General features: G+C 39.2%; 1 protein-coding gene and 1 long non-coding RNA gene across 3 annotated transcripts; one reads left to right on the top strand and one right to left on the bottom strand.

Annotated features, from left to right (window-relative positions):
* Nucleotides 1–1112: 1112 nt before the first annotated feature.
* Nucleotides 1113–20321, bottom strand: CHDH (choline dehydrogenase). Of its 2 annotated transcripts, none has more exons than XM_075514024.1 (9): nucleotides 19535–20321; nucleotides 17632–17761; nucleotides 13778–14583; nucleotides 13207–13358; nucleotides 9246–9375; nucleotides 8418–8552; nucleotides 7098–7240; nucleotides 6055–6157; nucleotides 1113–5474 (listed from the first exon to the last, which is right to left on the bottom strand). In XM_075514024.1, the coding sequence occupies exons 3-9, from the start codon at nucleotides 14526–14528 to the stop codon at nucleotides 5056–5058; spliced, it is 1833 nt and encodes a 610-aa protein (XP_075370139.1). In that variant the 5' UTR covers nucleotides 14529–14583; nucleotides 17632–17761; nucleotides 19535–20321; the 3' UTR covers nucleotides 1113–5055. The 2 variants fall into 2 exon arrangements, with proteins under 2 accessions (XP_075370139.1, XP_075370138.1); XM_075514023.1 differs by having other exon boundaries at nucleotides 20001–20321.
* LOC142415563 (uncharacterized) lies at nucleotides 19972–24100 on the top strand. Its single transcript, XR_012777449.1, has 3 exons — nucleotides 19972–20814; nucleotides 22243–22351; nucleotides 23736–24100. It is a non-coding gene; the product is annotated as an uncharacterized LOC142415563 (long non-coding RNA).
* Nucleotides 24101–25434: the final 1334 nt, after the last annotated feature.

Below are 25434 nucleotides of genomic sequence, written 5' to 3'. Positions count from 1 at the left end.
TTATTAATGTGGCCGTGATAGTTCATGCAACACGACTAGACTGGGAGTGCAGCGTGTTTAAATTAACGCTGTCGGCTTTGATGAATGGCTGCATATACAGTCCTTAGAAAATAACCGTTGACCAAGTCTGAGACTAGGACTGGACTTAGCCGCACCTATACTCCTCTGGGAGAAGGAGTTTAGAAAGCAAGGGGGTCCTGTCTGAACCTCGTGACTCAACGGGAGGGTTCCCCCCCGCCCCCCAGCCACTCCTCAGACTCCTACACGACAGTAACTCTTAACGCAACAGAGGGGCCCAAACCTGAACACAGTATTCGAGGTGCAGCCTCACCAGTGCCGAGTACAGGGGCACGATCACTTCCCTAGTGCTACTGGCCACACTATTTTTCATACAAGCCAGGATGCCATTGGCTTTCTTGGCCACCTGGGCACGCTGCTGGCTTATATTCAGGCAGCTGTCAACCAACTCCCAGGTCCTTCTCTGCTGGGCAGCTTTCCAGCCACTCTTCCCCAAGCCTGCAGTGTTGCATGGGGTTGTTGTGGCCCAAATCTATGAGGCCAAATCTATGAGGCCCATATCTATGGGAACAATTAGGAAAATCTGTCTAAAATCCCCTATAACCTCAAAATACGTCTTTCATGCTGTCTGCCTGGAAACACTTGGGTAGGTTACCCATGTCCTGGTTTCAGCTGAGATAGAGTTAATTTTCTTTATAGTGGCTGATATGGGGCTATGTTTTGGATTTGTGCTGAAAACAGCATTGATAATACAGAGATGTTTTAGTTGTTGCTGCACCAGTCAAGGACTTTTCAGATTCCCATGCTCTTCACAGCAGTAGTCACTTGGTTACACTTCCCCAGCTTACAGAAACAACCTTTAGGAGACCAAAATGGAGCTTTCTGGATCTGGTATCACTATGAAATAACAAGTAGTTTTCAAAGTTCCACCTACTGTGGTATACCCACTTCTGAAAACCACCTTTAAAGCAACTGAAGTTGAACATTAAAAAAAAAAGAAGGAAAAAATCCCAGACCAGGTTAGGTTACTTAACTGCATGGACTGTTGACAGCACATCAAATTTGGCAGATTGAGCTGAATGACAATTTTTTTAATTAATCATTTGTCCAAGGGGACAGAAAACAATAGGCTGAGTTCACTGTGTTTTCTTGCCAGTATAGTTAGTCCTTAGCTTTCAATAGTCTGATGAAAGACTCTTTAGGGCAGATATGATATTTTATGAGAAAACAGTCCTTACAAAAACAAATAATGAAGGAAATTTAGTTACAAACCATGTTCTATATAGCTACTGGTTTAAGGGAGAACATATATATATGGATACATAGAATACCTGTTTAATTTTATTACAGAAGTATATGGAAAAAAGTAACCAGTATGTGCAGAATTGCATGGTTATTGGCACCCTTAAAATGCTGCCAATCATAGTAATTACTCAACACAGAAAAACTAGAAGTTATCTCAACAATTAAGGCATATTTCATGAGTTTCCAGATTTGTTTACATATGTATATAATGACAGAAAACATTAGCAAAGAATTAAACATTGCTAAGTCTTTCACAGTGCAGTAAATTCACTGAAAAAATGAATATATAAAATATATTCATATTGGAACAGTGTCTTTTTCTGGAGCCTGGATGACAGAAGAATAGAGACTAAAAATTATAATACTGTAATAAGATATGCTTGTGTTCTCTCTACAATAACTCTTCATTTTAACTATAATTTTTAAAAAATGCATAAATGCTTTTATTATTCCTCAAAATATGTTTCTATGTTTATTTTATAGAAAATGCATGTTCCAAGCCCACTTTCCAGTTTTCCAATGTTTATATAGCTGCCTCATTTGGTTGCAGACTAATTGAAATCAGACACTTGGAAAGGATTTTAAGCTGCAGAAACATCAAAAGTTCTGGTGTACAAAACCTTGAGTGGCCTTACATAAACTAAATATAATGCAGTTTTTCAAATACTGCTACTTTCTGCTGCTTTTAAAAGCACTTCTCATACTAAAGCAACTTGAACTGAAATATGTGTACGAAAGAAACATTTTTGGTCACTTTTCTTTCTTAATCTCATTGTCCCCAGCCAGAGACCTCCAACTGTGTCTGAAGCATCTTCAGCAAGCTATTACCATGGAAATGCTGGCATTCTCACTCGCGGCACCATTGCTGGTTCAAGCCATGCTGGCAGGTCTAGTAAATTCCAAATTCTTACATCAAACAGCTTTTACAGTTAACTGTTTTTGAAGACATAATGTAGTATCATCTGTGCATTTATAGAAAAATTTGCATCCGGGTAGAACTGGGAATAATACTCAATTATACATTGCATTATTTTGTTAAAAAAGTAAAACTCTGGAATTATCAGCCTGTGTTCTGCAATCCAATAAGGTGTAAAAGATGGTTAATTTTAGCTAGCAGATGGCTAGTGCTCCACAGAGCATGTTAGAATATCTTGTACCTGTTCCAAGTATCCCTTAGCAGACTTGGCTCTGCTAGAAGTAAGAACAATTTTAACAGGAATTCAGTATCAGCAACCAGATACAATGCAGGATAAACTAATGGTAGCTTGATGCTACCTAAAGATTTGCCTAGGGCAACAAAACTTCAAAGTACCCAAGCTGTTTCTTTGGCACTGCATCAAAGGAATGTCATGAAGGAGCCTCAACGTTCTATAGCAGTGAGGCCTAAAGCAACTGTGGTTCACAGCAATGAAAATATATAAGTGTTTAGAAGGGGAGGACTCTGCAAGGTGTCTATGTATGTTTAGAACTGCAAGAAAAGATGACAATGTTTCAGAAGAAATGCCCCGTTATCTGATTGCACAATGCAGCAGTGTGTACCCAAATGTAAGAGGCACATGCAGTTTGGCATGTATATCTAACCTTGCTGTTCCCTCATCTTCTAGAGCTTGACATAATGGCAGAGGATAGCTCTGTGCGTGTTCAGTAGTAAGTTATGTAAGACCGGCTAGTTAACCCTCTGTGGTTGCATAACAACCCCCATGCATGCCTGGAGTGGAAACCCATGTTGTAAATCTGCAAACGCAGGAACTTCAGTATTCTGTCTTTTCAAACTGCTTCCCCTCTCAACTGCACACGACTGTGGTAAGTCTCACCAGTATATATTACTCTGAGTATCCTAATACTTTGTATTCCAAATGACCCTAAGATACCTACTGAATGCCTTTAAATGAAAATCTCAAAAGCACAGGTGCTGAATAAAAATTATTTGCCATAAAAGGTACACCGTACACAATTCATGCTTTCCTCAAACGCACAGTTGCATCAGATGAATTGTCTTATTAACACAGCTAATCAATCACGTGTGACTTAAAATATTCTTCCTTTTCCCCTCATTCCAAAAAAATGCATCGCATACATAGAAAGGGTTTACCTGTCTCCTTTTGGAGCAGAGTTCACTGCTACCATCTTCCATCTTCAGTATTTTTGTTTGTCTTTATGCAGATATTCTAATGAATTAAGTCCTTTCCCTCTGTTAGCAGCAGGGCTTCCAACCATTGCCTTACAGCAAGCAGCACCAGGTAGAAGTATCTGCCTTAAGCATCTGCAGTTGTCCCTCTAGCCAACATCTGAGTCAGCAAGTTTTTTTACAATCTGCTCAAATGATGTAAAATTCCATTTTTTCTGCAAAAAAGTTTATTCTGTTTACCGCAAGTCCTGAGCAATCTTAGGCTACAGAAGCTTTTACTTTATAATTTGACAACTGCTTAGTCAGAAGTTATTTTGGAATACTTAATAAATCCAAACAATTCAATGGATTCAATTTCATTCAATGAGTTCAGTTTCTTTAGGTTTGTTTTTTTTTTTTAAATCAGTACCTGAAAGTTAGATTGACACAGAAAACAGCCATGAAAGATCATGTATCTTGCTTTACACATCTGAAGATAGTAAAGCAAAGATTTAAATCCTAACTAAAAGATAGTATTGGTTCACTGAATAAGTTACTTGCCTTCTAATTTAAAAAAGATCTCTTCCCGTATCATCAATATCTGACTTTATGCAGTTATTTTGAGTAACCTTTCATTTGAAATCTAGCTTGGCTGTAATTTTTTTTAATAAAATTTGAGTGATAGTAAGGCACCATTCAGGATATTTGCTGAGAAATATCTTTTGCAAGCACCCATCTTTGAGTAAAGACCAGTAACTTTAAGGACGTTATAGGAAGTGCAGACCTCTTACTGTGCTAAATGATAAAGTACAACTAAATCAGTTTAAATTGTGAACTGAATTCTACTAAGCTCCTTGCGAAAAATGTGAGGAGAAACTCCAGTTTTCCAGTATATTTTTATAAATATCAGCTCCTGTTCTGCATTTTTGTAGAAAAATAAGTTTCTAATAAATACAATGTATGTCTTCTTTCTGAATTATAAGACTGCTAAGTATGGTGAAGTCTAACTTTCAGTGAGGATTTGTAAACTGTGCGTTCCTCTCATAAAAAAACCCACATTTGACAAATTCCAAACACATGCAGGTTCCTCTCTCTCCTATGAATTCTGATAGGAACTACTTTGGCCTGTAAATATGAAATTGCATAAATGCTTACATTTACTTAACCATTCTTTGCAGGATGTGGGGATCACTGACTAGCTGTTACCCTGGGTAACACTCTCACAGCAGTTAAAATCCTTCCTTTAAATAACAAGGCATACCATAATGATTTTCAAAATAGCACAGGTTAATCTCTTCCATTCCTCATGCAATTGCACAGTATTTCTGGCTTATGTACACAACTGTCTTGTCATTTAGAAATAGCTTCTCTTCAACAAAAAATTTGAATTGTACCACAAAAGGTCATGTTTAACTAAACTAAGCAGCTTAAGCCAACTGATTAAAAAAAAAAAAAGAATAGGTAGTCTAATATAAGAGAATGGTTCAAATTAATACTTATTTTCATAGGATGTGTTGTTTTGCATGGTATTTATTTTGTTGGCATGTTCAGTATGAGATATCAACATGCTGATGAAAGCCTAAGTAGCAAAAGATGTGAAAGGATGAAAGGATGAGAACATTTGTTTACCTCTGTGTTTCCAAGGTCTTGGGCTTATATACAGGAACATTTTTCTCCTGAAGCGATGGGAGGCCCTTAATTATATCTGCAGCTTTCTCTGCTATCATAATAGTTGGGGCATTCAAATTTCCACTGACCACACTGGGCATTATTGAAGCATCTACCACTCTCAAGTTTTCAACGCCAATTACTTTTGTTTGGGGATCAACTACAGCAGTGCTATCTGAAAGCTGACCCATTTTACAGGTGCAGGAAGGATGATAAGCACTATCAGCCTTCTGCCTTATGAAGGCATCTATTTCTTTGTCAGACTGAACATGGTTTCCTGGTTGAATTTCAGGCCCGCGAAATTTTTCAAAAGCTTTCTGAGCAAAGATCTCTCTGGTCAACTTGACACACTGGCGGAATTCCCAAATATCTCTTTCTGTATGGAGAGAAAATAGGAAAACTGTAAGTACACGCTTAATTTAGTAATACATACAGAATGCATAACAGAAAAAAATAGCATCAAAGAAAAAAGGCTGGAGGGAAAGTCACTTATTGCTGAAAGCCATAGTAAAGTAGGATATTTTTCAAAGTCACAGGTATTTACATTCACTGTGAACAAAACTGTCACTTACATTGCACAATCCCAAAAGGGAATAGGTGAGCTATGAAGAATTGCTCTTTATGTCGCTATACCCCCTGTCTAGCCAAGGACACTAGTCTTGGCACAAAGAAGCAAACGAGATCCATTCCTTCACAAGCAGAGGAGGGGATGAAATGAACAGCATAATGCAGCAAACACTAAGAACCCTGACTGCATCCCCAACAGGGAATTCCTTTTGGTTTCTACAGTGCTTTGCACAATGGCCACTTTTGAGACTAACTGGCTTTTATAAATGAGAGCACTACAGTGCTGCACAAACCAGCACTTCTGAACTGGTGTTGAGTAGATATGAAAATCTGCTCCTGAAACAGGCAGGAAATAAGCTGACATCAGAGTAAGGAGAGGCTGCATTTACCTGTTGACATGTAGTTAGGCTCAATGATAGGATGGTCATTTGGGTCTGTACTCTTCAGCTTTAGCCAGCCCACACTCATGCTCCTCATGGGTCCCACGTGGACCTGCAACACCCATGCTATACTCATGACACAATCCCACGGATGTATTTCCAAATTCAGTATTAATTTTTTTTTGCAATTTGGACAGTTTTTACAAACTAAGCAAATGTAAATGTTAAAGGGAGATAATGGAAAATGCCATTAAGCATTTTTCCATTTTATATAAATCTATTGTAAATATGATATTCCACAAGGGGAAGCAAATATACCTGCCTTATCAACTCACAGCTGTTCTTTTAATTTTAAATACAACCATTCCAATTTAGCAGTAGCAGAGCATTCTAATACAATCAGCAATCAGACCAAATTACTATCATCACTGAAGAAAAGAGATTAGCAAGAAGAAACATGTATATTCAGTGACAGTTCCCCAGCATTAGCACAGACTTTTGGATCAAGATGATAGTCTAAAATGGGGCTTGAATTTGTGCCAATGAATAAATGAGTGGCCTCATACATTCTTGCTTAAACCTCTGTCTAAACTGCAGCAGAACAGGGAACACATTGTTTTAGTTTGGTACAGCATCTAGCACAATGGTATCCTAATCAATAGCACTATGGCACTTCAGCAGTGCAAATACTTGAACAGCAGTTCAATACTTGCCTATTTTCCCAGAGATAAAAAGTAATATAATTTTGGTAGCAATATCAAATAACAAGCTCATGGTTTTTTCCCCAATGTAGGAGGTTAACCCAGCTGTTTTGTATTATACTGAACAAATATATTAATATATTATATACTGAATATATATACATATATATTCATATATACTGAATATATATACACACTGATACATATACATATAGTATATATATACACACTATATACACACACTATATATATATTCAGTATATAGCCAAATTATCAATATTTATAATAGAGTGTAAGCCTCCTTGCTAATCACTACAGAACATTACTGGAATATGTTCTTCAACAACTCACCTGGTAAGCTTCCATTGTGGAAGCAACCCGCCCATGATCAATCACCTGAGAAGGGAGAAAGTGGAACTGAATGTCGGGGTGAGGAACCCCTGGTTCACTTCGGATAAAACCACCAGATTCTAAGTGGGCAGTGGCTCCCTCACCTACAGAGTGTAAATGAGAGAGAAAATGCCATTAAAAGACCTCAGAAAAGCAAGAAATCCACTTCTTCTTAACCCTTGGTTTCACTAATATGAATGATTTATATATGCAGTGGCAATTGCAAGGAATGCAAATCCATTACGGACAGCTTGTAATTTAAGCAATATGCATCACTTTCATCTGCTTTTTAATCACTAGATAAGTCTAAATATGCATAACTTTGGAAAACCCACTTATCTGAGAGTGGGGTGTTACAGTTACCTCACTGTAACTGGCAGGCCTAGGGTCTAACTCCAGAGGCAGGTTTGGTCCCAGGATCCTAACAGGTGTGGAGGGAACTGACTGCAGCATCCTGATATTACTGCACTGCACGCTCCATGACATGCAGTATAGTTATTCCATCAGCCACATGTAACAGGCAGAGCGGTCCACAGTACCCACCCTGAAGGGGAAAGATGAAGAGCCTGCAATGCCCCTCATATTATGTTATTTTCACATCCATTTAAAACCTTAAGTTAGCTCTCAATATTTACTTGCATGGTAAAAAGCCACAAATACCCAGCATAAGTTGTCAAATACTAACACAATAATTCCACAAGCAATGAAGACCTCAACTTTGGCCAAACTATTTTACTGATTTCAAGGATTACTTCTACAGATTCTTTTTAAGGTACAACTTAACAGCTGGGGTACCATAAAATGAGTGGGTCATTTTAACAGAAGTCACTTCTGATTTACATGCAAGCCTAAAGGATTCTGATCAGAGCAACAAACTAATTCTTTTGGGGCAATTATACAAAAAACTTAATTCAGTTCAACAATATGATTTTATTGACACGATATCTATTTCAAATAGAATTTTTTCTTCATTTTTTACAACAGCTTTCCTCAGTAGCAGCAAGATTTTTAAATGTAGAATTTTTCTTAAAATGAGGGATATAAAAATTTTTAAAAACAGTGTATAAAAACCTCCTTTGTTACCTAAGATATAATAACTGTTTTAAAATATTCTGATTTAGAAAAAAAGTAGTAGTTCAGGTCCATTTGCAAGCTCCAGTTATTTCACAGAACATTAAAAAATTATATATGAAGGCTCCCAGACTTTGAAATTCATGGATAAAAGGCTGTAATAATTCTAAATCAATCAATGGTAGAATGATTGTGTATTTTGTTTCATACCTGTAAACTTCCAAAGCCATTCTAGACCAATCCTCACCATGTTAACTGGCTTTTGTGCGTTATATAGAGTAATAGGTTTGGTGCACTTTTGCTGGACGTACACTTCTAAATGATCTTGAAGGTTCTGGCCTACTCCTGGGGGGGAGTAGAAAGGGGGAGGAGGGAGAAGAAAAGGAAAAAAAAAAGTTATTTCACACACAACAATTACACACAACATTTGCATCCAGAAAACAGCATAATGGGAACTAAACTAACCTCTTACAAGGGCAGTGATGACTAAGACCAAGACCATGAGTCATATCAGCCTTTTGCTCATGTCAGAATAAGGTTTTATATAAACATAGCATAACTACAATGAAAATAGAAAGTTAAATGGCAGACGTATCACTTGTTCTAAAATTGCCAGATATGACTTCTAAATACTGTACTAGCTCTTCTAGTTTTAAGGAAAAGTTCATGTTATTCCCTCTATTTTTGAATAGAGTTTATACAATCTCTGGGAGTTTATGCAAATAGCGGGAGTTTATACAATCTGTTGTGGATCAAAACTCATTCAAAATTCTAAATGGTAAGTATGCTGCTTTACTTTAAAAGTACTCGGTGGAATTTTTCAGAAAGGCATTTTTCACTATGAAATGTAGTGAAGAAAGTGTAGGAGTTTATTGCTCAGTCCTAAAATCAATGCATGTTTCCACTGATTTGTAACACTTACATTTCAGTCCACACAACCTGACATAAAGACAACTAAATTTCACGGTTCATTTCATGTAATGGTCTTTGAATTGCATCCATAGGAAGATGTACAGTTAAAAGAAATAATAAAATTACCAGGAAGATGGCAAACAACAGGGATCCCCAGTTTTTTTAGATCATCTGCATTGCCAATCCCAGACAACATAAGCAGCTGTGGAGAATTTATGGCACCTCCACTTAAAATAACTTCTTTACTGGCAAAAGCCTAAAAGGAAATGAGCACAAAAGTCCTAACATTATCAAGTCTGATCTGAATGCAGGCAACACGTCAAGAGCTTCTGTTCAGATATGCTATTCTGATCCAGATTAGACACCCTTCTCTCGCATTTTTCTCATTCTAAATGTATTCCTATCTTGCCAGAAATTTCTGCAGAGAGAAAAGATCAAGCTTTCACTTTTATAATTTCTGTATTTATTCCCATGTTTACAATCCATTCAAACTGTATGGCACACAAACGTTCAGCTCAGCCAGTACCATGGCTGCCAATAAACTCCTGTGCTACTTGCCAGGAAAAAAGTACCTATGACATTCGGATCAGTCAGCTAAGCATCTCTTCCATTTTCAATAATGGTTTGTAAATTAAAACTGGAACTCCTAAGGAAGATTTTTGAATTCAGAGACATGCTAGCTCAAAAATTCTCAAGAGCTTATTTTCTCAATTCAACCAAGACTAATGTTTGGTTTCTTAGCTCATTGTAGTCCTCAGAAGCCCCTCAACCACTAAAGCACTGCTGAGAAAACTCTGACTGCAGGCATATATATAATTCTGTTTTGCTGACAGACTTTTCATCAAACAGTTTGAGTCTGAGCCCTGAGCTCATCATGATATAGGCTGCTAAGCTATTTCTCCGCCTTTGACTCGGTTTTCTGTGCTGGATAGTTCTTTTTTCTAGAACTTGCTCTGCAAGTATTTTTGGCACATCTTCTTTCCAAGGATTTCTGCCCCCAAATATGCTCATTTAGCAATACCAAAATCATTCTCTGTGTCATTTGTATCTGGGGGCTACCTCTGCCCTGTTGCCACATCTCTTACAGTTAGGATCAGAACTACCCCCCTTTAGTGCTTTTCACTGTTAAAAGGGAAAACTGCGTGGAGTAAGAAAATATCGATACCCTCCTCCTTCTCCCTTTACTATTTGAAAGAGGATGATGTGGGTGAACCCAACCTCGTTCAAACTATCCCTTTCTATTCCAATGAGATGGCTCATGAACACACACACATTGGACACGCTCCATCCTCCCTAGTCACACATATGTTGCCTGTTGAAATAAAGATATCCTTTGTATACACACTGAGTTAGGTAGTTGAGTACAAACTCAATAGTGACTCTTGCATGTTAGAAAAAAAAGATTCAAGATTCACCTGTTCTTAAGAAAGAACAACTGCACCACAGAAGAAACAAAAAGTAAGCAACAATTTATATTTAATGCAAATTCTAATGCTACCTAAGCTAGTCCAATGTTTTAAAGCAATACACATTTGCAAAAGTAATACCATAACATTTATCTGTGAATTCTAATATATCAGTGTGGCCACAGTGAGGAAAAAATAGATGAGGCACACAATTATGCCCCTGAACTTCCCCTTGTTATCAAGCAAAACCCAGAAGGGTTCAAGGAAATGTATCTGGTATTGCTCATCTGCATTCTCCACTTGCGTAGAATGTAAGGTGCTATCATGAGTAGCTGCTTTTTTTTATTTTTAGATGAGACATTTAGCTTCTAAAGCAATATTAAAAAGTGCTATTTTTTTTCCTGTAGTATGGTGAAGCGTTAACAGATTAGCATGGAGTGCATATTAACTTGTAGTAATCCTGTCCTTTTTGAATGACACCTCAGCTATACAGAATGATGGTGAATGAGGTTGTTGCTAGTAATAAGATCAAAATGTAGTACGAAGATAAATTTTGATAAATTGTTTCCACATTATTTATCTGATATTGCCGATGGATAGACGGTGCTGATTTTTTTTGTTCGTTATTGTTTTGCTCCAGGCAATCATTAGTATGTTAAGACTAATACATAGCATATCTGTGACTGCTGAATCAATACCTAGATCTGTATTTTGCATGTTACACAAATATAACTTATTTACATTTTCTATGGTACACACAGAACTGGTGCCAGTTTGTTCCAGGTCGTGTTCAAATGATGCTCGTTTGGTCTACACTCACTGCAAAGTCAGCACTGTACTTATTCCTAGCCCATATACAGTCTTTCATTGTGCTTAAAGCTAACATGCAAAGAGGAAAAACTGACTTTGAAACATTTTTGTATGGGTTATTTAGTCTATGATCCATTTAAAACATTTTTCCCCTTTAAATACACTTTTCTGCTTGATTCTGAACTCGGAAACTCCAGGAATGTTCAGTCTACCTTCCCTGCTTTTGTCAGAGGGCTTACTGGAGTCCTGGGAGCTCTCCGGGACCGCAATGTCTACTGAAATAACAATTAAGTCACCGGCTTGATGAATAGGTTTTGAATCATGCTTGAATCTGGTTTTGATGACCTTTTAACTTTATTGATGACTGGCGTAAAAGAGAGCCTACCTAAACTAGACTGTAAAAACAAAAACGCTTTAATATAATCAAGTGTTTCATCTTGATGTTCATAATGCAATATAATTATTAGCTCTTCCATCCTGACAGGTATAAAATTTTCCAGGAAGTAAAAGCAGACGAGTCCTGCAATTTTGATGTCGGGGGGAAAAGAAGGAAGGGAAATACTTTGAAGGTGTACTTTTTATGATATATGCTATAAATATATATCATTCACTATGTATAATTCATACATGTATTAATACGTATGAAAATTCATAGCAATTAAAGAATTTTGCAGTTAAAGTGGTCCAGTATTCAGAAAGTCTTTGATCATATGTAATTAGCTTTCCAAGACTTTCTTCAACAAAATTCATCTTGATAATGGCACAAGAGCAGCACGTAGAGACACTGTTTTCGCAGACATTTAATAGGTCATGAAATCAATTAAATTTTCTGCAACTTTTGTTTTACATTGCTAAAATGATTATCATTACCAATCCACTTAGAAAACAACAGATTTGTTCTGTGCATTAGAAAATGAAAGAACAGTTTATTTATATTGCATTTTAACTTTTAGCAGGTGTCCAGTCACAGAACACGTGTCTGTTCAGAGTCTTGTAAGCCTTACTGAACTCAAACCATCAAAATTTGTACTCTCCTCTCTTTAGGGTATTACTATTGCACTTTTTAATTATTTTATAATTGTTTGTGACTAAGTATCTTAAGTTATTAACATACAAATCCCTTTTAGGCAATTTTCTAGTTAAATATTCCATAATGAACTGTAATGGTAAAGAGTTAAGGGAAATGAGAATGTTTTAGGTCTTATAGAAGTCAATGGATCAAAGCTGCATAAAATAAACTATTCACAGAGTTAAGCTGTAATGGCAATTCAAGCTTCCTTCCACATGATCACATGTTCAGTGGAAGTTGGACTGAGACTGAAAAATAATCATTCCACAAACAACCAAAAGGCACATTTCTTCATTATGTTGCATCATTACTGTCCCAAAACTCAATACATAATGGCAAAGTAGAAGTGAATGACTCACTATTTATCCCTTGAGCCATTCAGATTTCAGTATCTAGCTTTTACAGATTTTTCCTATGCCAGAACAGCATTTTCAGAATTGTTTTTCAGAAACATCAGCATTTCAGCAAACTAGTCAATAAGGTGAGACAGTGCACGATTGCACCATAGGTTCCAGCCAGAAACCTTACACAACACTCTTGCATAACATCAAGTTATGGCTTGTCTCCTCAGTACCAAGAGATGGAACTATAATGGAGATGTTAATCTCTAAATCGATAGAGCTGAAATATCACCTACTGTGAAGTAACTGACAAGGAATCATATACCGGAAGAGACAACATAGCATCTGAAAAACAGACATTTTGCATAGTAAAGAGCCACTTTTAATAAAAGTTTGTTTTAAAAAAAAATTAATTTTGCTTTGACTCATACCTTTCATACTGGAAAATAAAAATCTCTTACCTTTTTCCTTTGCCCATTTTTCACATACTCAACACCAATGCATTTTGTTCCTTGAAACAAGATTTTTGTTACAATTGTCTTCTCTGCAACTGACAAATTTGGGCGTGATATGGCTGGGCGAAGGTAAGCACTAGCTGTGCTCCATCTTTGACCTACAATGTATATTTACATTAAACGTCAAAATAGTCATGCTCAGTATTCTTCAAGATTTTGGCCAATAACCATCAGGATGTTTACAGAGTTCAAAGCAAATGTGATTTGATATAATAACTAAAGATTTTATTTTAACATAACAAATTTCACAATGACATTCTGAAAACCTACTCTCCTCAAATTTAACTATGACTCAAGACTTGCACGTCAATGCCATTTTCAATGAAATACACCCTAGACTGATAGCAAGCTGCTGTGATATGAACAGGGTGTAAATACCGAGTGCCATAGCTGTTCAGTAATCTAAACAACCAAATAGCATTCAGTGCAGATTATGTGTCCATATTCCGAAATGCTTGCAGAAGAACCACTGGTGGGTCAGAAATACAAATTACTTAAGGACCCCTTTATGATTTACCTTGGTGTACAGTCATGTCCATCCAGCCAAATCCTTCTTGCTGATAGCCATTCATATCATTTGTGAAGGGATACCCAGCTTGCTGGGTTGCCTCCAGGAATGCATGATGAAGCGGATGGTTTGTTTTCCCTCTTGACACATACAGGGGTCCATTTCCACCTCTGTACTGGTCTGGCCCTAGTTCATGTGTCTGTGCCTTCTTAAAATAGGGCAAGCAATGTTCATAGTCCCATCCTATAGCCCCTTCCCTGCTCCACCGATTATAATCTTCTGCATGTCCACGAATGTATACCATAGCATTGAGAGAGGAGGAGCCACCCCACACTCTTCCACGGGGCCAGTACATAATTCGGTTATCCATATGCTTTTGTGATGTCGTGTGGTAATACCAGTTATATTTCTCATCACAGAGGTTGTAAGTTAATGCAGCAGGCATATGAATTTTCCACATCAGTCTTTTACTACCTAGAAGGGTATCTTTAGGGCCTGCTTCCAAAAGTAGTACAGTACTGAGAGGGTCTTCAGTCAACCTGTTGGCTAATACACACCCTGCTGATCCAGCTCCAACAATGACATAATTATAAGAGTTTGCCTTTTCAGAACTAAGTTGAGATGATGTACGTGAAATTTTGAATTGTTCATTGATACCCAGTATGTTCTTTAATATGTGTGCCTTAAACAGAGTGCCTGTTACTTTGTGCATCTGATTCACAGGACTGCAGCATTTAACTCCTTTCATTAAGTATGACATCTTTACTGATTGTGTAACTCCTGCAGAATTTCTAACAAAAATCCAGTGTATTACCCTAGAAAAACAAACAAACAAAAATCCTCATTAAGATGTAGGCATTAATACAATGTATGACCTCTAAAATGTCAGTCATTTGCAGGTAAAACTGGTATACTTTACCCATTCTCGCTGTCCAAAGGGTTAACAACAGTGCCAATAAACCAATAAACATTTACTCTGAAACTTGCTGCCTTATTTTAATGCAGTCTATGCACCAGTCAAGTGGCATACATAATTTTGTATTTTACGCAGTCTGATTTTGATTTGCTTCTGGTTCCTCAGATAGATACATGAAGCAGGTTTTCAAGTATTTGCCAAAACCATAACAGATGGAAACTTTTGCTTACCTTGTAGTCTCTCTTCATCTGCCTCTAGTAGGTAAGAATTTAAAAAACCAACAATTTCATAAACTTCTCTGTAAGTTTGTGGCAGTCAGTGATATTGCATAGCCAAGTCACAACAATGGAAATGAGTATGCCCACTGTAGCTTCTGCCAGACCAAATCTAGGACAATGTCTCTACAAAACATACGTGTAACAGTGAAACTAATTTTCAGCTGCCACTAAGGTGAAAACCTGCTGGTTTGAGGCATGTCTCCTAATATAGGCAAAGGCAAAATCTGTTCATCTGTGGCTTTCTACCTTACTACTAAAACCAGATCCTGCAGGAGTGCTCTGAGGACAGTTACAATCTAACACCACCAGATCCTCAGGCTGAGTAGGAATGGCAATTTTTTTTTACCTTCAGAAAAGCCTGTGAGCCTTGCAAGCAACAGAGATTTAGCTCTGTGTTGCACAGGTTCCAGTACAGGAACTAAATGCAACATTCTCACAGTCCATGTAAGTGTCATAGGTACTGATGCTGCTAGCCATGTGTGTCTGAAGTGCGTTTCTCTTGCTCTCTCTCCTTGAAACCATTTCCCTTGGTATAAACAACTAGTGAAAATGGATATCCTTGGGCTGTAAAAAGTATTTCTCCCTGGCCCATGGCTTCTGTCTAAGCAGTTGCCTTGGATTCCAGAGACAGCAACCTATCCAGAGGCTGTTACGCTGTAATGCACTGCCCATCTGAAAGAGATAAGCAAGCTTTCTCCTGGAAATATATTGTATACTGTATTATGTTTGTGAAATCTAATTTTTCAGAAATTAATTAAGTTAACATTGATTTTCATACATTCAAGTTTCATAGTTATCCAATATTTTGTAATATAAGCCCTGTATTTCTGTAAAATGTCTGGGTTTTTTCACTAAAAGAAAACATGTCTTAATGAATCACTGAGATAATCAGCTTTGTTTTTACTAAGAGGTGGAACAGAACTGTACTAATTTTCTTGGGTGAAACTCTACAATGTACAGCTTGTGAGAGCACACATGAGCTCTTAAGGCCCAACTCTGTAACAAAATTAGGTGCAGGTTCCTGATAAATGTTGTCTTCCACTTACAACTATATTTATTTACAATTTGATGTACAATCTAATATGCAAAAGTATTTTTTTTTCTCTTGGGGAAGGATGGGAATAAGCATACATCTTGTACTCTTCTCTAGGGAAACTTGTAATAGGCTGTACAAGCCCTCAAACTTCTGGAAAATGAACAACCAACCATGGAGAACAGTTTGCTCTGTTAAAAAAAAAAAAAAGGATGCAGGGGATAGGTCTGAGCTCAGAGTTCACACAGCTGATTCCCACATGGCTAATTCAAAATTTATCCCAGCTGAAGGTGGGGGTTGTCTTTTACAAGTGAAGAATATTAAAGGATTCTTTCTTAGAAAGAAGATTTAGCAATTTCCTGTGATACAGTAGAGGAGGATACAAAGGTAGAGAGGGTTTGGTTTGTGATGAAGAGGGCTACAATTCTGAAGGACTTACGTTTAACCTGCAGAACTGGTGGGTCACAGGACTTTATTGTTTCGGGAACAGCAGATGTCTGATGGGGTTGGTACAGTATGGGCCTGGGCCCTGATAATCTGGGAAAGATACTTTGACTCTATGATGTGAGTTGTTTCTTTTTTTCTGGTGGAGATTCATCATGATGAGGTGAAGTGATCAACCTTCCTCCCAATGAAGTAAACCCTCAGGTTTTGGTCCTACAGATGGTCAGCACTTATTATTTAGATAGGTAGGGCTCACAGACATTGGAACAAGTACTGGCCAGCTTATTTTGGCAGGGGATCTATAATGCCATCAAATATTACTGTGCCTCCTAACCAGAATGCTGGCTGTTAAGCCTACAACATACCTAGTTGTTGGCTGTAAAGACAGTAGATTCTGCAGAATCCCTGGAACCGTGTTCAGTCAGGGACTGGCTGACTCCAGCAGTGCTGGAGGCTGTGGTTCTACAGCTTGCTACAGCATAAGCAGTGGCTACTGAGCTCCCAAAAGTACTATCTCAAGGGAGACTCCAAAGGCAGCATTGATGTTACAGCATGAAGTGTCTGTGTCTTGCCTTATGCCAGAACCCTAATACTGAAGTCTAGACCCTTTTAAAAGCTGATTTGTTAAGAGCCTCTCACATGTGCAGGCTTTGAAACTCATAGAACAACCTTGTATAGAAGGGGTTGGTGTCAAGGACTGAGATCATGAAGCCCTGAAATTAGAACATGATGATACTTCTCTAAAATAATCTATGTAGTTCTATGAGCATACATGGGTTTATCACAGTTCAAGTTCTTCTACAGAAGATAGTCTTGTGGAATTTTGCAGGAGTCCCTCTTTGAACAAGAGAACATCAGTCAAAAAGTAAGCTAATGCATCTTCGTGTCCAACTTTCCTTAGTTTTATCTGACTTTTTTGCCAGGGAGAATTTACAACCTGTGCAGTGTTCCTAAGAACTGTATTTCAGCAAGAATGTGCTTTTTCCAGGAACTGGAAAAAAATCCAGTTGTTATCGTAATAGGTAGAGTTATCTGAGGCTCTGAGATGTGCTGGGGAAGCTGACCCAATTTACCCAGTAGGGAACTATAGTTTTATGGCCAGCTCTATTAAATATTGTAGTGGCTATGTCAAAACAAAATATGTAGAAATAGGGAGGTTTACACAACACGGTTCTACTGGAATACTCTGTACTTACCACCAAAAAAAAAGTTGTCTTTGGGGCCTTACTGGATATTACTGCATGTCTTTATCTGGATTCTCACATATCATGACCTCTTTATGAGCATGTAGTAAGATGTTCCTCAGGAATCAGTGAACAGACCTGCAGAAATGCATACGGCAGCAACATAGAATATATTCACTGTATTGCACTACAGCTTCAAAATCTGGAGCTCATTTTAAAAAAGTATGTATTTACAGATATTATTACTATTGAGCAGGGCCTATAGACAGTGGTTTTACAAGAGTGAAGAGAGCAAGAGCATCTCAGTGGGAAAATTCTGGTGCTACAATTTAATAATATGTCTAATCATAACCAGGTATCTAGAAGTGGGCAGTGGGGCTCTGAAGTTAGGTGTCTGGGGCTCCTCACTGCATTCAGAAATGTGTTTCAATGATGCATCGGGCTTGCATGAGAAATAAACCCTGAAGTAACCCATGGGTACGTACCATTGCAACTCTACAGATGTTGATTTGGGGTCACATGTGAAAACAGACTTCTCTAAGGGCCAGTGAAGCTGTGAAAGGTGAAGAATGTGTTGTTTGTTTGTTTGTTTGTTTTTAAGGAATGGGGAGACAAAAAGGAGAGAAAAGATATGTAAGAAGTTGTGCAGGGCATCTAAGGACTAAATTGGCTTGCCCTCTCTGTAAGAAAGCTAAGCAAAAGTTCAAGGATTCAGCTCGGGGACCTTACTCCTAGACTTCTAGATTTAAAGGGCTCACAGTTCACAACAAAGAGAGGAGGGCAGGTATCGTGCATGCATAGAGCAGGATATATTGAAAAACAGTAATGAAATGGTTCTGTAGGTGGATGAGGTGGCTAATCTATAGAAAAGTTACAGGGTACTGGGCATCATTACTGTTAACCAATCAGAGCTGTCCCATTCTCTGATAAAACTGGAAATAAGTGATCAAAAATATGTACCGAGATAGTTAGGGTACCCACTGTGTGGGCTAGAAGGCTGAATCACCAGCCAAGAAAGCTAAATCTAATGTTCCTTTTAAGTAACTGAAGTAGTATTTTGAATCTACTCCACCACATTTGTCAGATTTATAGTTAGATGTTATTTTGTGTTTTTCTTTGTGGTTTTTTTGTTGTTGTTTTACATAAAATGGAACAGGACTGGCAGAATAACATTTGAGATAGTTTTTATCTTGCAAAGAGTGAGCTGGGAGTTAAGTCAGTCAACAGTGTCCTGGTCATAATGTTTGAGAATCAGTGTGTAGATGATTCACAAATTTCTGTGCTTTTAAATTCTGAAGTGCAGAGGTCAAAAATCAAGCCATTCTGATTTAATTTAAATCCAGCATACATAGCTGGAGTGAATGGATAAAAACACATCTTTCAATGCACAACTCTTTTTGTCATATTGATCCATACCCACTCTCATCTATGCATGGTCATCATGCATGAGCACTATCCTACCCCAGTTCCTCTAAACCAATCCTGAAACAAAGAGGAGACGGTCACTGTGGCTGAAAACTTACTCCCTCTCCTATTTTGCCAAGGCCAAAACAACAATATCCTCTCTGGCAGATGTAAAATATGACCCTCTCCCAGATATGTCCAACAGCATGGACAATACATAGTGCAGCAGAGCAAGGGGACCTTTGCTGGGCATTCACCCTTCACAGCACTGTGCTGCCAAATCCTGTCAGGCCTGTCTGTGTAAGACGCAGGAGGAACAGCTCCTCGGGTAAAAGCAGCTCTTGCTCTCCTCCCACTGCAGACTGTGTACACAGTTTAAACTCATCTGCTGTGGGAGTGTTTTGGACAAACTTTCCCTTCAGTCCTGCTTGTAAAAAAGTTCGTTCATGTACAGAAACCTTGTGGTAAGTTTCATTTCCAAGGCTGAAACTGGTCAAGCCTACTTACCTTCACCATTTCCTTCGTTATGAACAAACGTATCTGCCGGCCTAGGCCGTCAGGCTGCTGTAAACTCCCGCAGCTCTGCGGGCAGCCTGCGACCCTGCTCTAGGGCGCCTAGAACGGCTCTTGCTCCTCACAAAGGCCCGGGGCCGGATCGGGCTCCCGCCCAGCCGCCCCGAGAAGGAGGGCGACCAAAGGCCTGTCCCGGTCCCCTACGCAGGACAGGGCACCCACGGGCTGTGTCTCTCTCCTTCCCGGCCGGGGAGGCCTGTGCCTTCCTCACAGCCGCTTGGCGGGGGGGGAGGCTGCCACCGGCGGTGGAGTAGAGAGAGCCGTGCTGCCGAGCGTCGGCAGCTACCGCCCGCTCCTGTCCCGCCGCGGCCTCACCCCCCTCTCCCGGCCCTTCCTCCTCACGGCTGCCAGGAACTCCCCGTCCGAGCCTCCTCAGCCCACCGCCTGCGGCCCCACTCACTCGCACGCCGTACGCGGGAAGCCGCGGCGGCGCTCCCGGTCGCAGCTCCCCAGCGCGGAGGGCGGGGAAGGGTGCCTGCGGGGCGCTGGGGCCCTCAGCGGGAGGGCGCGGAGCGGAAGGCGGGCTGCGCTGCGGCGGGGCCAGTGCTCCCGCGCTCAGGACTGGCCCCGGCAGGGGGAGAGGTCCGTGGGGGAGGAAGGGCAGGGGAGCGGGTGGAACTTCCCACAGGAATGCACCCTTTGGCCGCCGTGGAATATCTCAGTCAGAGCGACTTCGTGCTGTTTCGAAACCGGCCAGAGCGGCAGCGGGCCGAAGTCCGCCGCCTCACCCACCCCGCCGGAGTCCCCGGCCGGCTCGGTGCCCCGCTTCCGCACGCCAGCCGAAACAGGGCTACAAGCTTCGCCCGCGGGCTTCCAGGAGCGGCCGGAGCGGGGGCAAGCGGCGCGAAGGGGAAGGCCCAGCCCCGGCGCTGAGGCGGCCTCCCCGTCCCGTCCCAGGAGCGCTTTAACTTTTTCACCCAGTCCTTAAGTGCGGTAAACAAAAGGCTTTTTTTTTTTTCCTTAAAGCAAACCTATTACACAGTGTTGCCACCTCGGCTGCGAAGCCGTTTTCCAACAGAAGCGTTGGGAGCTGTAACGCGGCTTGAGGTGACAAGGGGGAGCACCGGGAAACCTCACGTCGTCGTGAGGAGGTGCCCGCCCTGTTCCCGCGCTGCGCTGCCGCGCCGTCCCCCCGCCGCTGCTGCGTCTCACCGTCACTCACGGGCTGTGTTCGCTGTGGTAGCTTGCGGACGCCGTGCTCGAGGGCTGCGTGCGTAAGTTGAGCTGGCATCTGCGATGCAAGCCTTTAATTGTGATCCTTACCTGTGTAACGCGGATTTCTAAGAGAACACGCTGGTTTGGAAGCGAGCAAATAGTAAAACGAGCTGTCCCACCCCGTCAGTCTTTGTTGACTGCTGAGTCAACTCAGCAATGACGACTAGTCGGTTTTAGTAGTCATCATTGATAAGTGAGCGTTCAACAATAATTCTCAACAGCATGCCACTGGCTACCCAAAAGTACTAAAAATACTACAGGGCCTTTGTAACTGTCATATAACTTACTTTTCTGTTGGCTTTGCCCTCTAAGTATCGTCAGTATATCCTACTTCCGTTTGTGTTCAGTGTAGGCTAAACTGCATGGAAAGGTAGTGGTGGGGAGAACATCCCACAAAATTCCTTGGGAAATGGCCAAGGATGGGTATTGCATGAAGAGTCATTGCCACTGCTGTTCTGGGCTGCTGGAGGATGAACCCAAGAGTCTCATCTTCCCGTTCAGAATGTTCACGGTGGAATAATGATGATATAATGGAGACTAATCAAGATAATTGTTGTGAGAACTTACACTTTCTCCAGAGATCTTGTAATGACAATAGTCTCTGCTACAGTATCTTCGGTATTGCTTGTAGATGCTGATTATTTTCCTAAGTCCTTCCTTGTAGCTGTGCTTGGAATGTATTGGATGATTAATAATTTTCTGGGATAATTGTTTGTTAATGTTTTTGCTCTTAGGTAAACAGAAAATAACGGACAGTCTCTAGGGTGGTTGGTTATTCATACTTAGGCACCAAACTGTGAACTTCTGAATGATTATTCATTAATGGAAAAGAGTCATTGTCCCCTGCAGAACTATGAGTAAATGTGTACTTGACGTAAGTGGTCTTTAATCTTCGTAGTGATTAAGAATGCTTGAAACCAAGCTGATGGGTGTTTGCAGTGTTTGAATAATTTCGTACACCTTCAATGCTTTTATTCAGTAAGAAAATAAAAACTCTATAGAAAATATGCATTCAATGTGTATAAGAATATACAAAATGTATATATAAATATGCATGACATACATACATTTAAGAACTATTCTATTTCTTTTCAGTGAATAGTGGGTTTTTGATCTCTGATTGTATAGCACCAGCTGCAGTGGAGTCCTAGTCCTGGTCCCTTGCTAGAGCTCTTAAGCACTCTGATGACACTAATAAGAATCAATAATTATTTTTTGTTTCCTACCGAAAAAAAAATCGTTAATTTGTTGATTCCTTCAATTTCAATGATTTCTGCCCATAAAATGTGGCTGAAGCAAGTTCTAAAAGTGTAGGCTGAATCACTTGTGTGCAACCCCGACGCTCACATGGAACAGACTCGCAAGCACCAGTCTTTAGAGCTGATGATTAGGATCTTATGGCAACTGGTGTTTAGTTTTTCTGTTAGAGAGAAGGGGGAGAGCAGGATAGATTCTGCTGTATGCATTACTACATTGATTCATGCTACATCAAAACTCCTGGAAAGACAATAAACTAATACATGAATTAGCACAAAGGTTAGTGAAATTTGAATATTGAAATTGTTTGTGTCACAGTATGTTTAAGTTATTTTTTGGGAAAGCAGAGACCTTAAGTTTGCATGGATGACCATAATTGCTTGGGTAGATCAATTGCGGGAATATCAAAGATGCTAACTTGTATTGACTGTAATGTCATGTTCACATAGAAATGAACTATCAGCTCTGGACTCTACTTATGTGATGGGTAGAAGATTTTTTTTCTAAAAGGTCTTTTTTCTAAAAGGTCTTTTCAGCTTAATTTTTAAAATCTTCATCAAAGTTTGAAATAATTGTGAAAGAGGAGATGTGTTAAACAACTTTGTCTCATTATAGAGTTTCTTCCCTACAGATTTACCTTCTCGTTTGGGCAGTCAGTGGTGCATACTTTCTATTAACCTGGTTTTTAGAGGTTGATGACAAGACGTTCTATAGTGAAATCTGAAATATTTTACTAGGAAAAAAGCATAGGAACATCTATACTTGCGATTATAGTTCAAAGACAAAAGAAAACATGAATTATTGTGTAAAGGGCATAACTCTCATCTGTGTTTTGCCATAGAAATAGTAAGTTAATTATTAGAGACACTGTAAATACAGTCACAACAGGAAAAAGTCAGTTAATAAGTACACATTTCTCAGGAATAAAACTATATAGAAAAACAGAAAAGAACCAAAACCACTAAAGAGTAATGGATGGGTCCACATGCTAAAATTCTGTGGTCCTAATTCTTGAAAATAGATTAGCATAAATCAAGATTATCTTCAGTGTCAGAAATGTAAACAAAAGCCAAGCATTATCTTTCTTAAGCTACAAAAGCTCTGCCTGAAGTAGACAAGAAACAAATTAAAAGTGAGTTTGCTGTATTACCTATATGGATACACCAGGCTTAGTGACTATGCAGACTTTTCTGTAATTTGACCTGCTCCAGTTTTGCTACATTTTCTTTTCTTGCAGCTAATACTAACAATGTGTACTAATTTTTACTCCAGCTTCTACAAGAAAGTGTCTTCAGCAATGAATAACTTGAGAGGACTATAAAAGAAAACAGAATTGATTTTTAAATATTACTCTTCTGTTTAGCAGAGCACCAAGTGTCACGAGCATCTGTTACTGTTTAAATGTGCAAAGCACCAGTTATATGTAAATCCTTAATGAAGCATTAGAATCGAGGCCGATGCTTCTCACTTGCTGTGTTTTTAAGCTTAGTTAGTGGAAGTTCAATTTGAGTGGAATATTTTCTGGAGATTAATTCAGAATCTCTCACCTTAAGCCAAAAGAAAAAAAATCACGAGCCACTTTTGAAAGTCATGATAATCATGTTTATTCTTCCCTTCGCACATTAAGCAAATTGTAATTAAAAATTCTGTCACTTTTTTCTAGATGGTCTTTTTATTGAAACTTTTCTTATTGTATGGAAGGGAAAACTTCAGGCTGGAAAGCCAAACTTCAATCCACAAACTTGTGTCTGTTGGCCGTTCAAATGGAGATGAAAATTCCTCAATTCAGTCTTCATAGAAGTGAACTACAAGATTTCATATGAGTCTTTTAAAACCCCACACATCTTAATTTTTCCACTTTAATCCCATGTTTCCTGTACCAAGGCTATGAAATCTAACTGGAGAGAAAACAGTGAATAGGCTAGAAGTGCAATGCATGCTTTCTATGCGTGACATTTTCCTATGTCTTTTAAATAAAAGTTTGTGAACTACAGAGATTTTTAGTTATGAGTATTTTTGCAGCACCTTGATGACAGCAAGAAAAAAAAATGTCTTTGAGCTGAACTTCTGTGTAGTGTAGCACAATAGTCATATTTAGAAGTATTAAAAATCAGTTCTCATCTTCAAAACACTTTAAAAGTTTAAATTATTTTAGTTTCATTATACAGTCTACCAACCATATAATTAAAAGTATCCAGCAATTATGGTAAGGGCAATTAGAAATAGTTATTAGAATCAGCTCTTCAAAGAGCCGTTCCCTCATGAAGGAATTGTCTGCCTGGGACTCTAGGAGTTTTCCCCCATCTCTTCGATGTTTCTACTTCCTGATGCCCAATGGCTTCTCCTTTGTTGACACGTTGGCTTAAAAAAGAAGTTTTATGAAGCAGTAGAGTAATTTCAGCAGTTAAGCAGGGGCAGATCTGAGTGAACACAGGCAGAAATTTGTTATGAATATGAAAAAATGGAGGAGTTTCCCACTTCGTTGCAAGGGCTCCTCCTGCATGTGTCCAGTATTTCATGGGTTTGTTGTCAATTTTTACAAATCAGTGATGCTGCCTTATCCTTGGCTACTCCGAGGATCAGCGCTTCTGCCCTTGGCTCAGGAAGCTAGCATCTGATATTTTCTATCACTTTGTCCCATCATTATGATCTGAATCTTTTCAGTCATCTTCTGTTGCTTTTCTCCAGTACTGTCATCACCCATTTCCAGTCGCGCAGTGTCCTGCCGCACGCTGACTTATTTTATTTTTTTTTAACAGAGTCTCCATTATTCCTTTCAGTTTCCATTTTCTAAAACTACCCTGTTTGGATCTCCCAAACCAGCACGCAGGCAGGGCTCCTGTCTTGTTGAGTCAATCCTACTTGTAAGCATATAACAAAAAGGCACCCATCTCTCTTTAGCTATGTTGACAGTAGAAGAAAAATATATCCATTTTTAATAAGGCATTCTGTAAGAAATTTCCATGAGACATGCTCAAAAAATACCTTCATGTGACCAGAATAAGTATAATGATGAGGGCTAAAAATAAATATTGGATATATGTGTGGACGTGCAAGGCCTATATGTGGTTGATTTATTGTGTTGTTGATCTGATCATACAAAGTTTAAGCTTCTGTGCCTAATTATTTGAATCTTGGCATGCTGGCCATATATAGCATGAACCTATTTGTTACTGGTCTTTCATAGGTATCCTATTACTCAATGGCACAAATAGGGATACAGTGGAAAACTTGACCTTTAGGGTTTGCTTCTACGTACGTTTGAGCTCTTTGATCTTGAGCAAGTCTCCTTTTGAGAAAGTTGCTCAATGTCTCTTTCTCAATTCTTCATTTGTACTTGGGGCTTAAATATTAATGAATAT

This window comes from Mycteria americana, chromosome 11, assembly GCF_035582795.1.
Source record: "Mycteria americana isolate JAX WOST 10 ecotype Jacksonville Zoo and Gardens chromosome 11, USCA_MyAme_1.0, whole genome shotgun sequence".
In the NCBI taxonomy this organism is placed as follows: Eukaryota; Metazoa; Chordata; class Aves; order Ciconiiformes; family Ciconiidae; genus Mycteria; species Mycteria americana.
The sequence above is the reverse complement of the archived record's forward strand: the minus strand, read 5'-3'. Positions and strand labels throughout refer to the sequence as shown.

Excerpts from the sequence above, each read along its gene's own strand:
- CHDH (XM_075514024.1), bottom strand. The coding sequence starts at position 14,528 with ATGTCATACTTAATGAAAGGAGTTAAATGCTGCAGTCCTGTGAATCAG. Across the intron at positions 6,158-7,097 it reads CCACAATGGAAGCTTACCAG|GTCCACGTGGGACCCATGAG; the intron begins GTGAGTTGTTGA and ends TGGGTGTTGCAG. Across the intron at positions 5,475-6,054 it reads GCCTAACTACATGTCAACAG|AAAGAGATATTTGGGAATTC; the intron begins GTAAATGCAGCC and ends CTCTCCATACAG.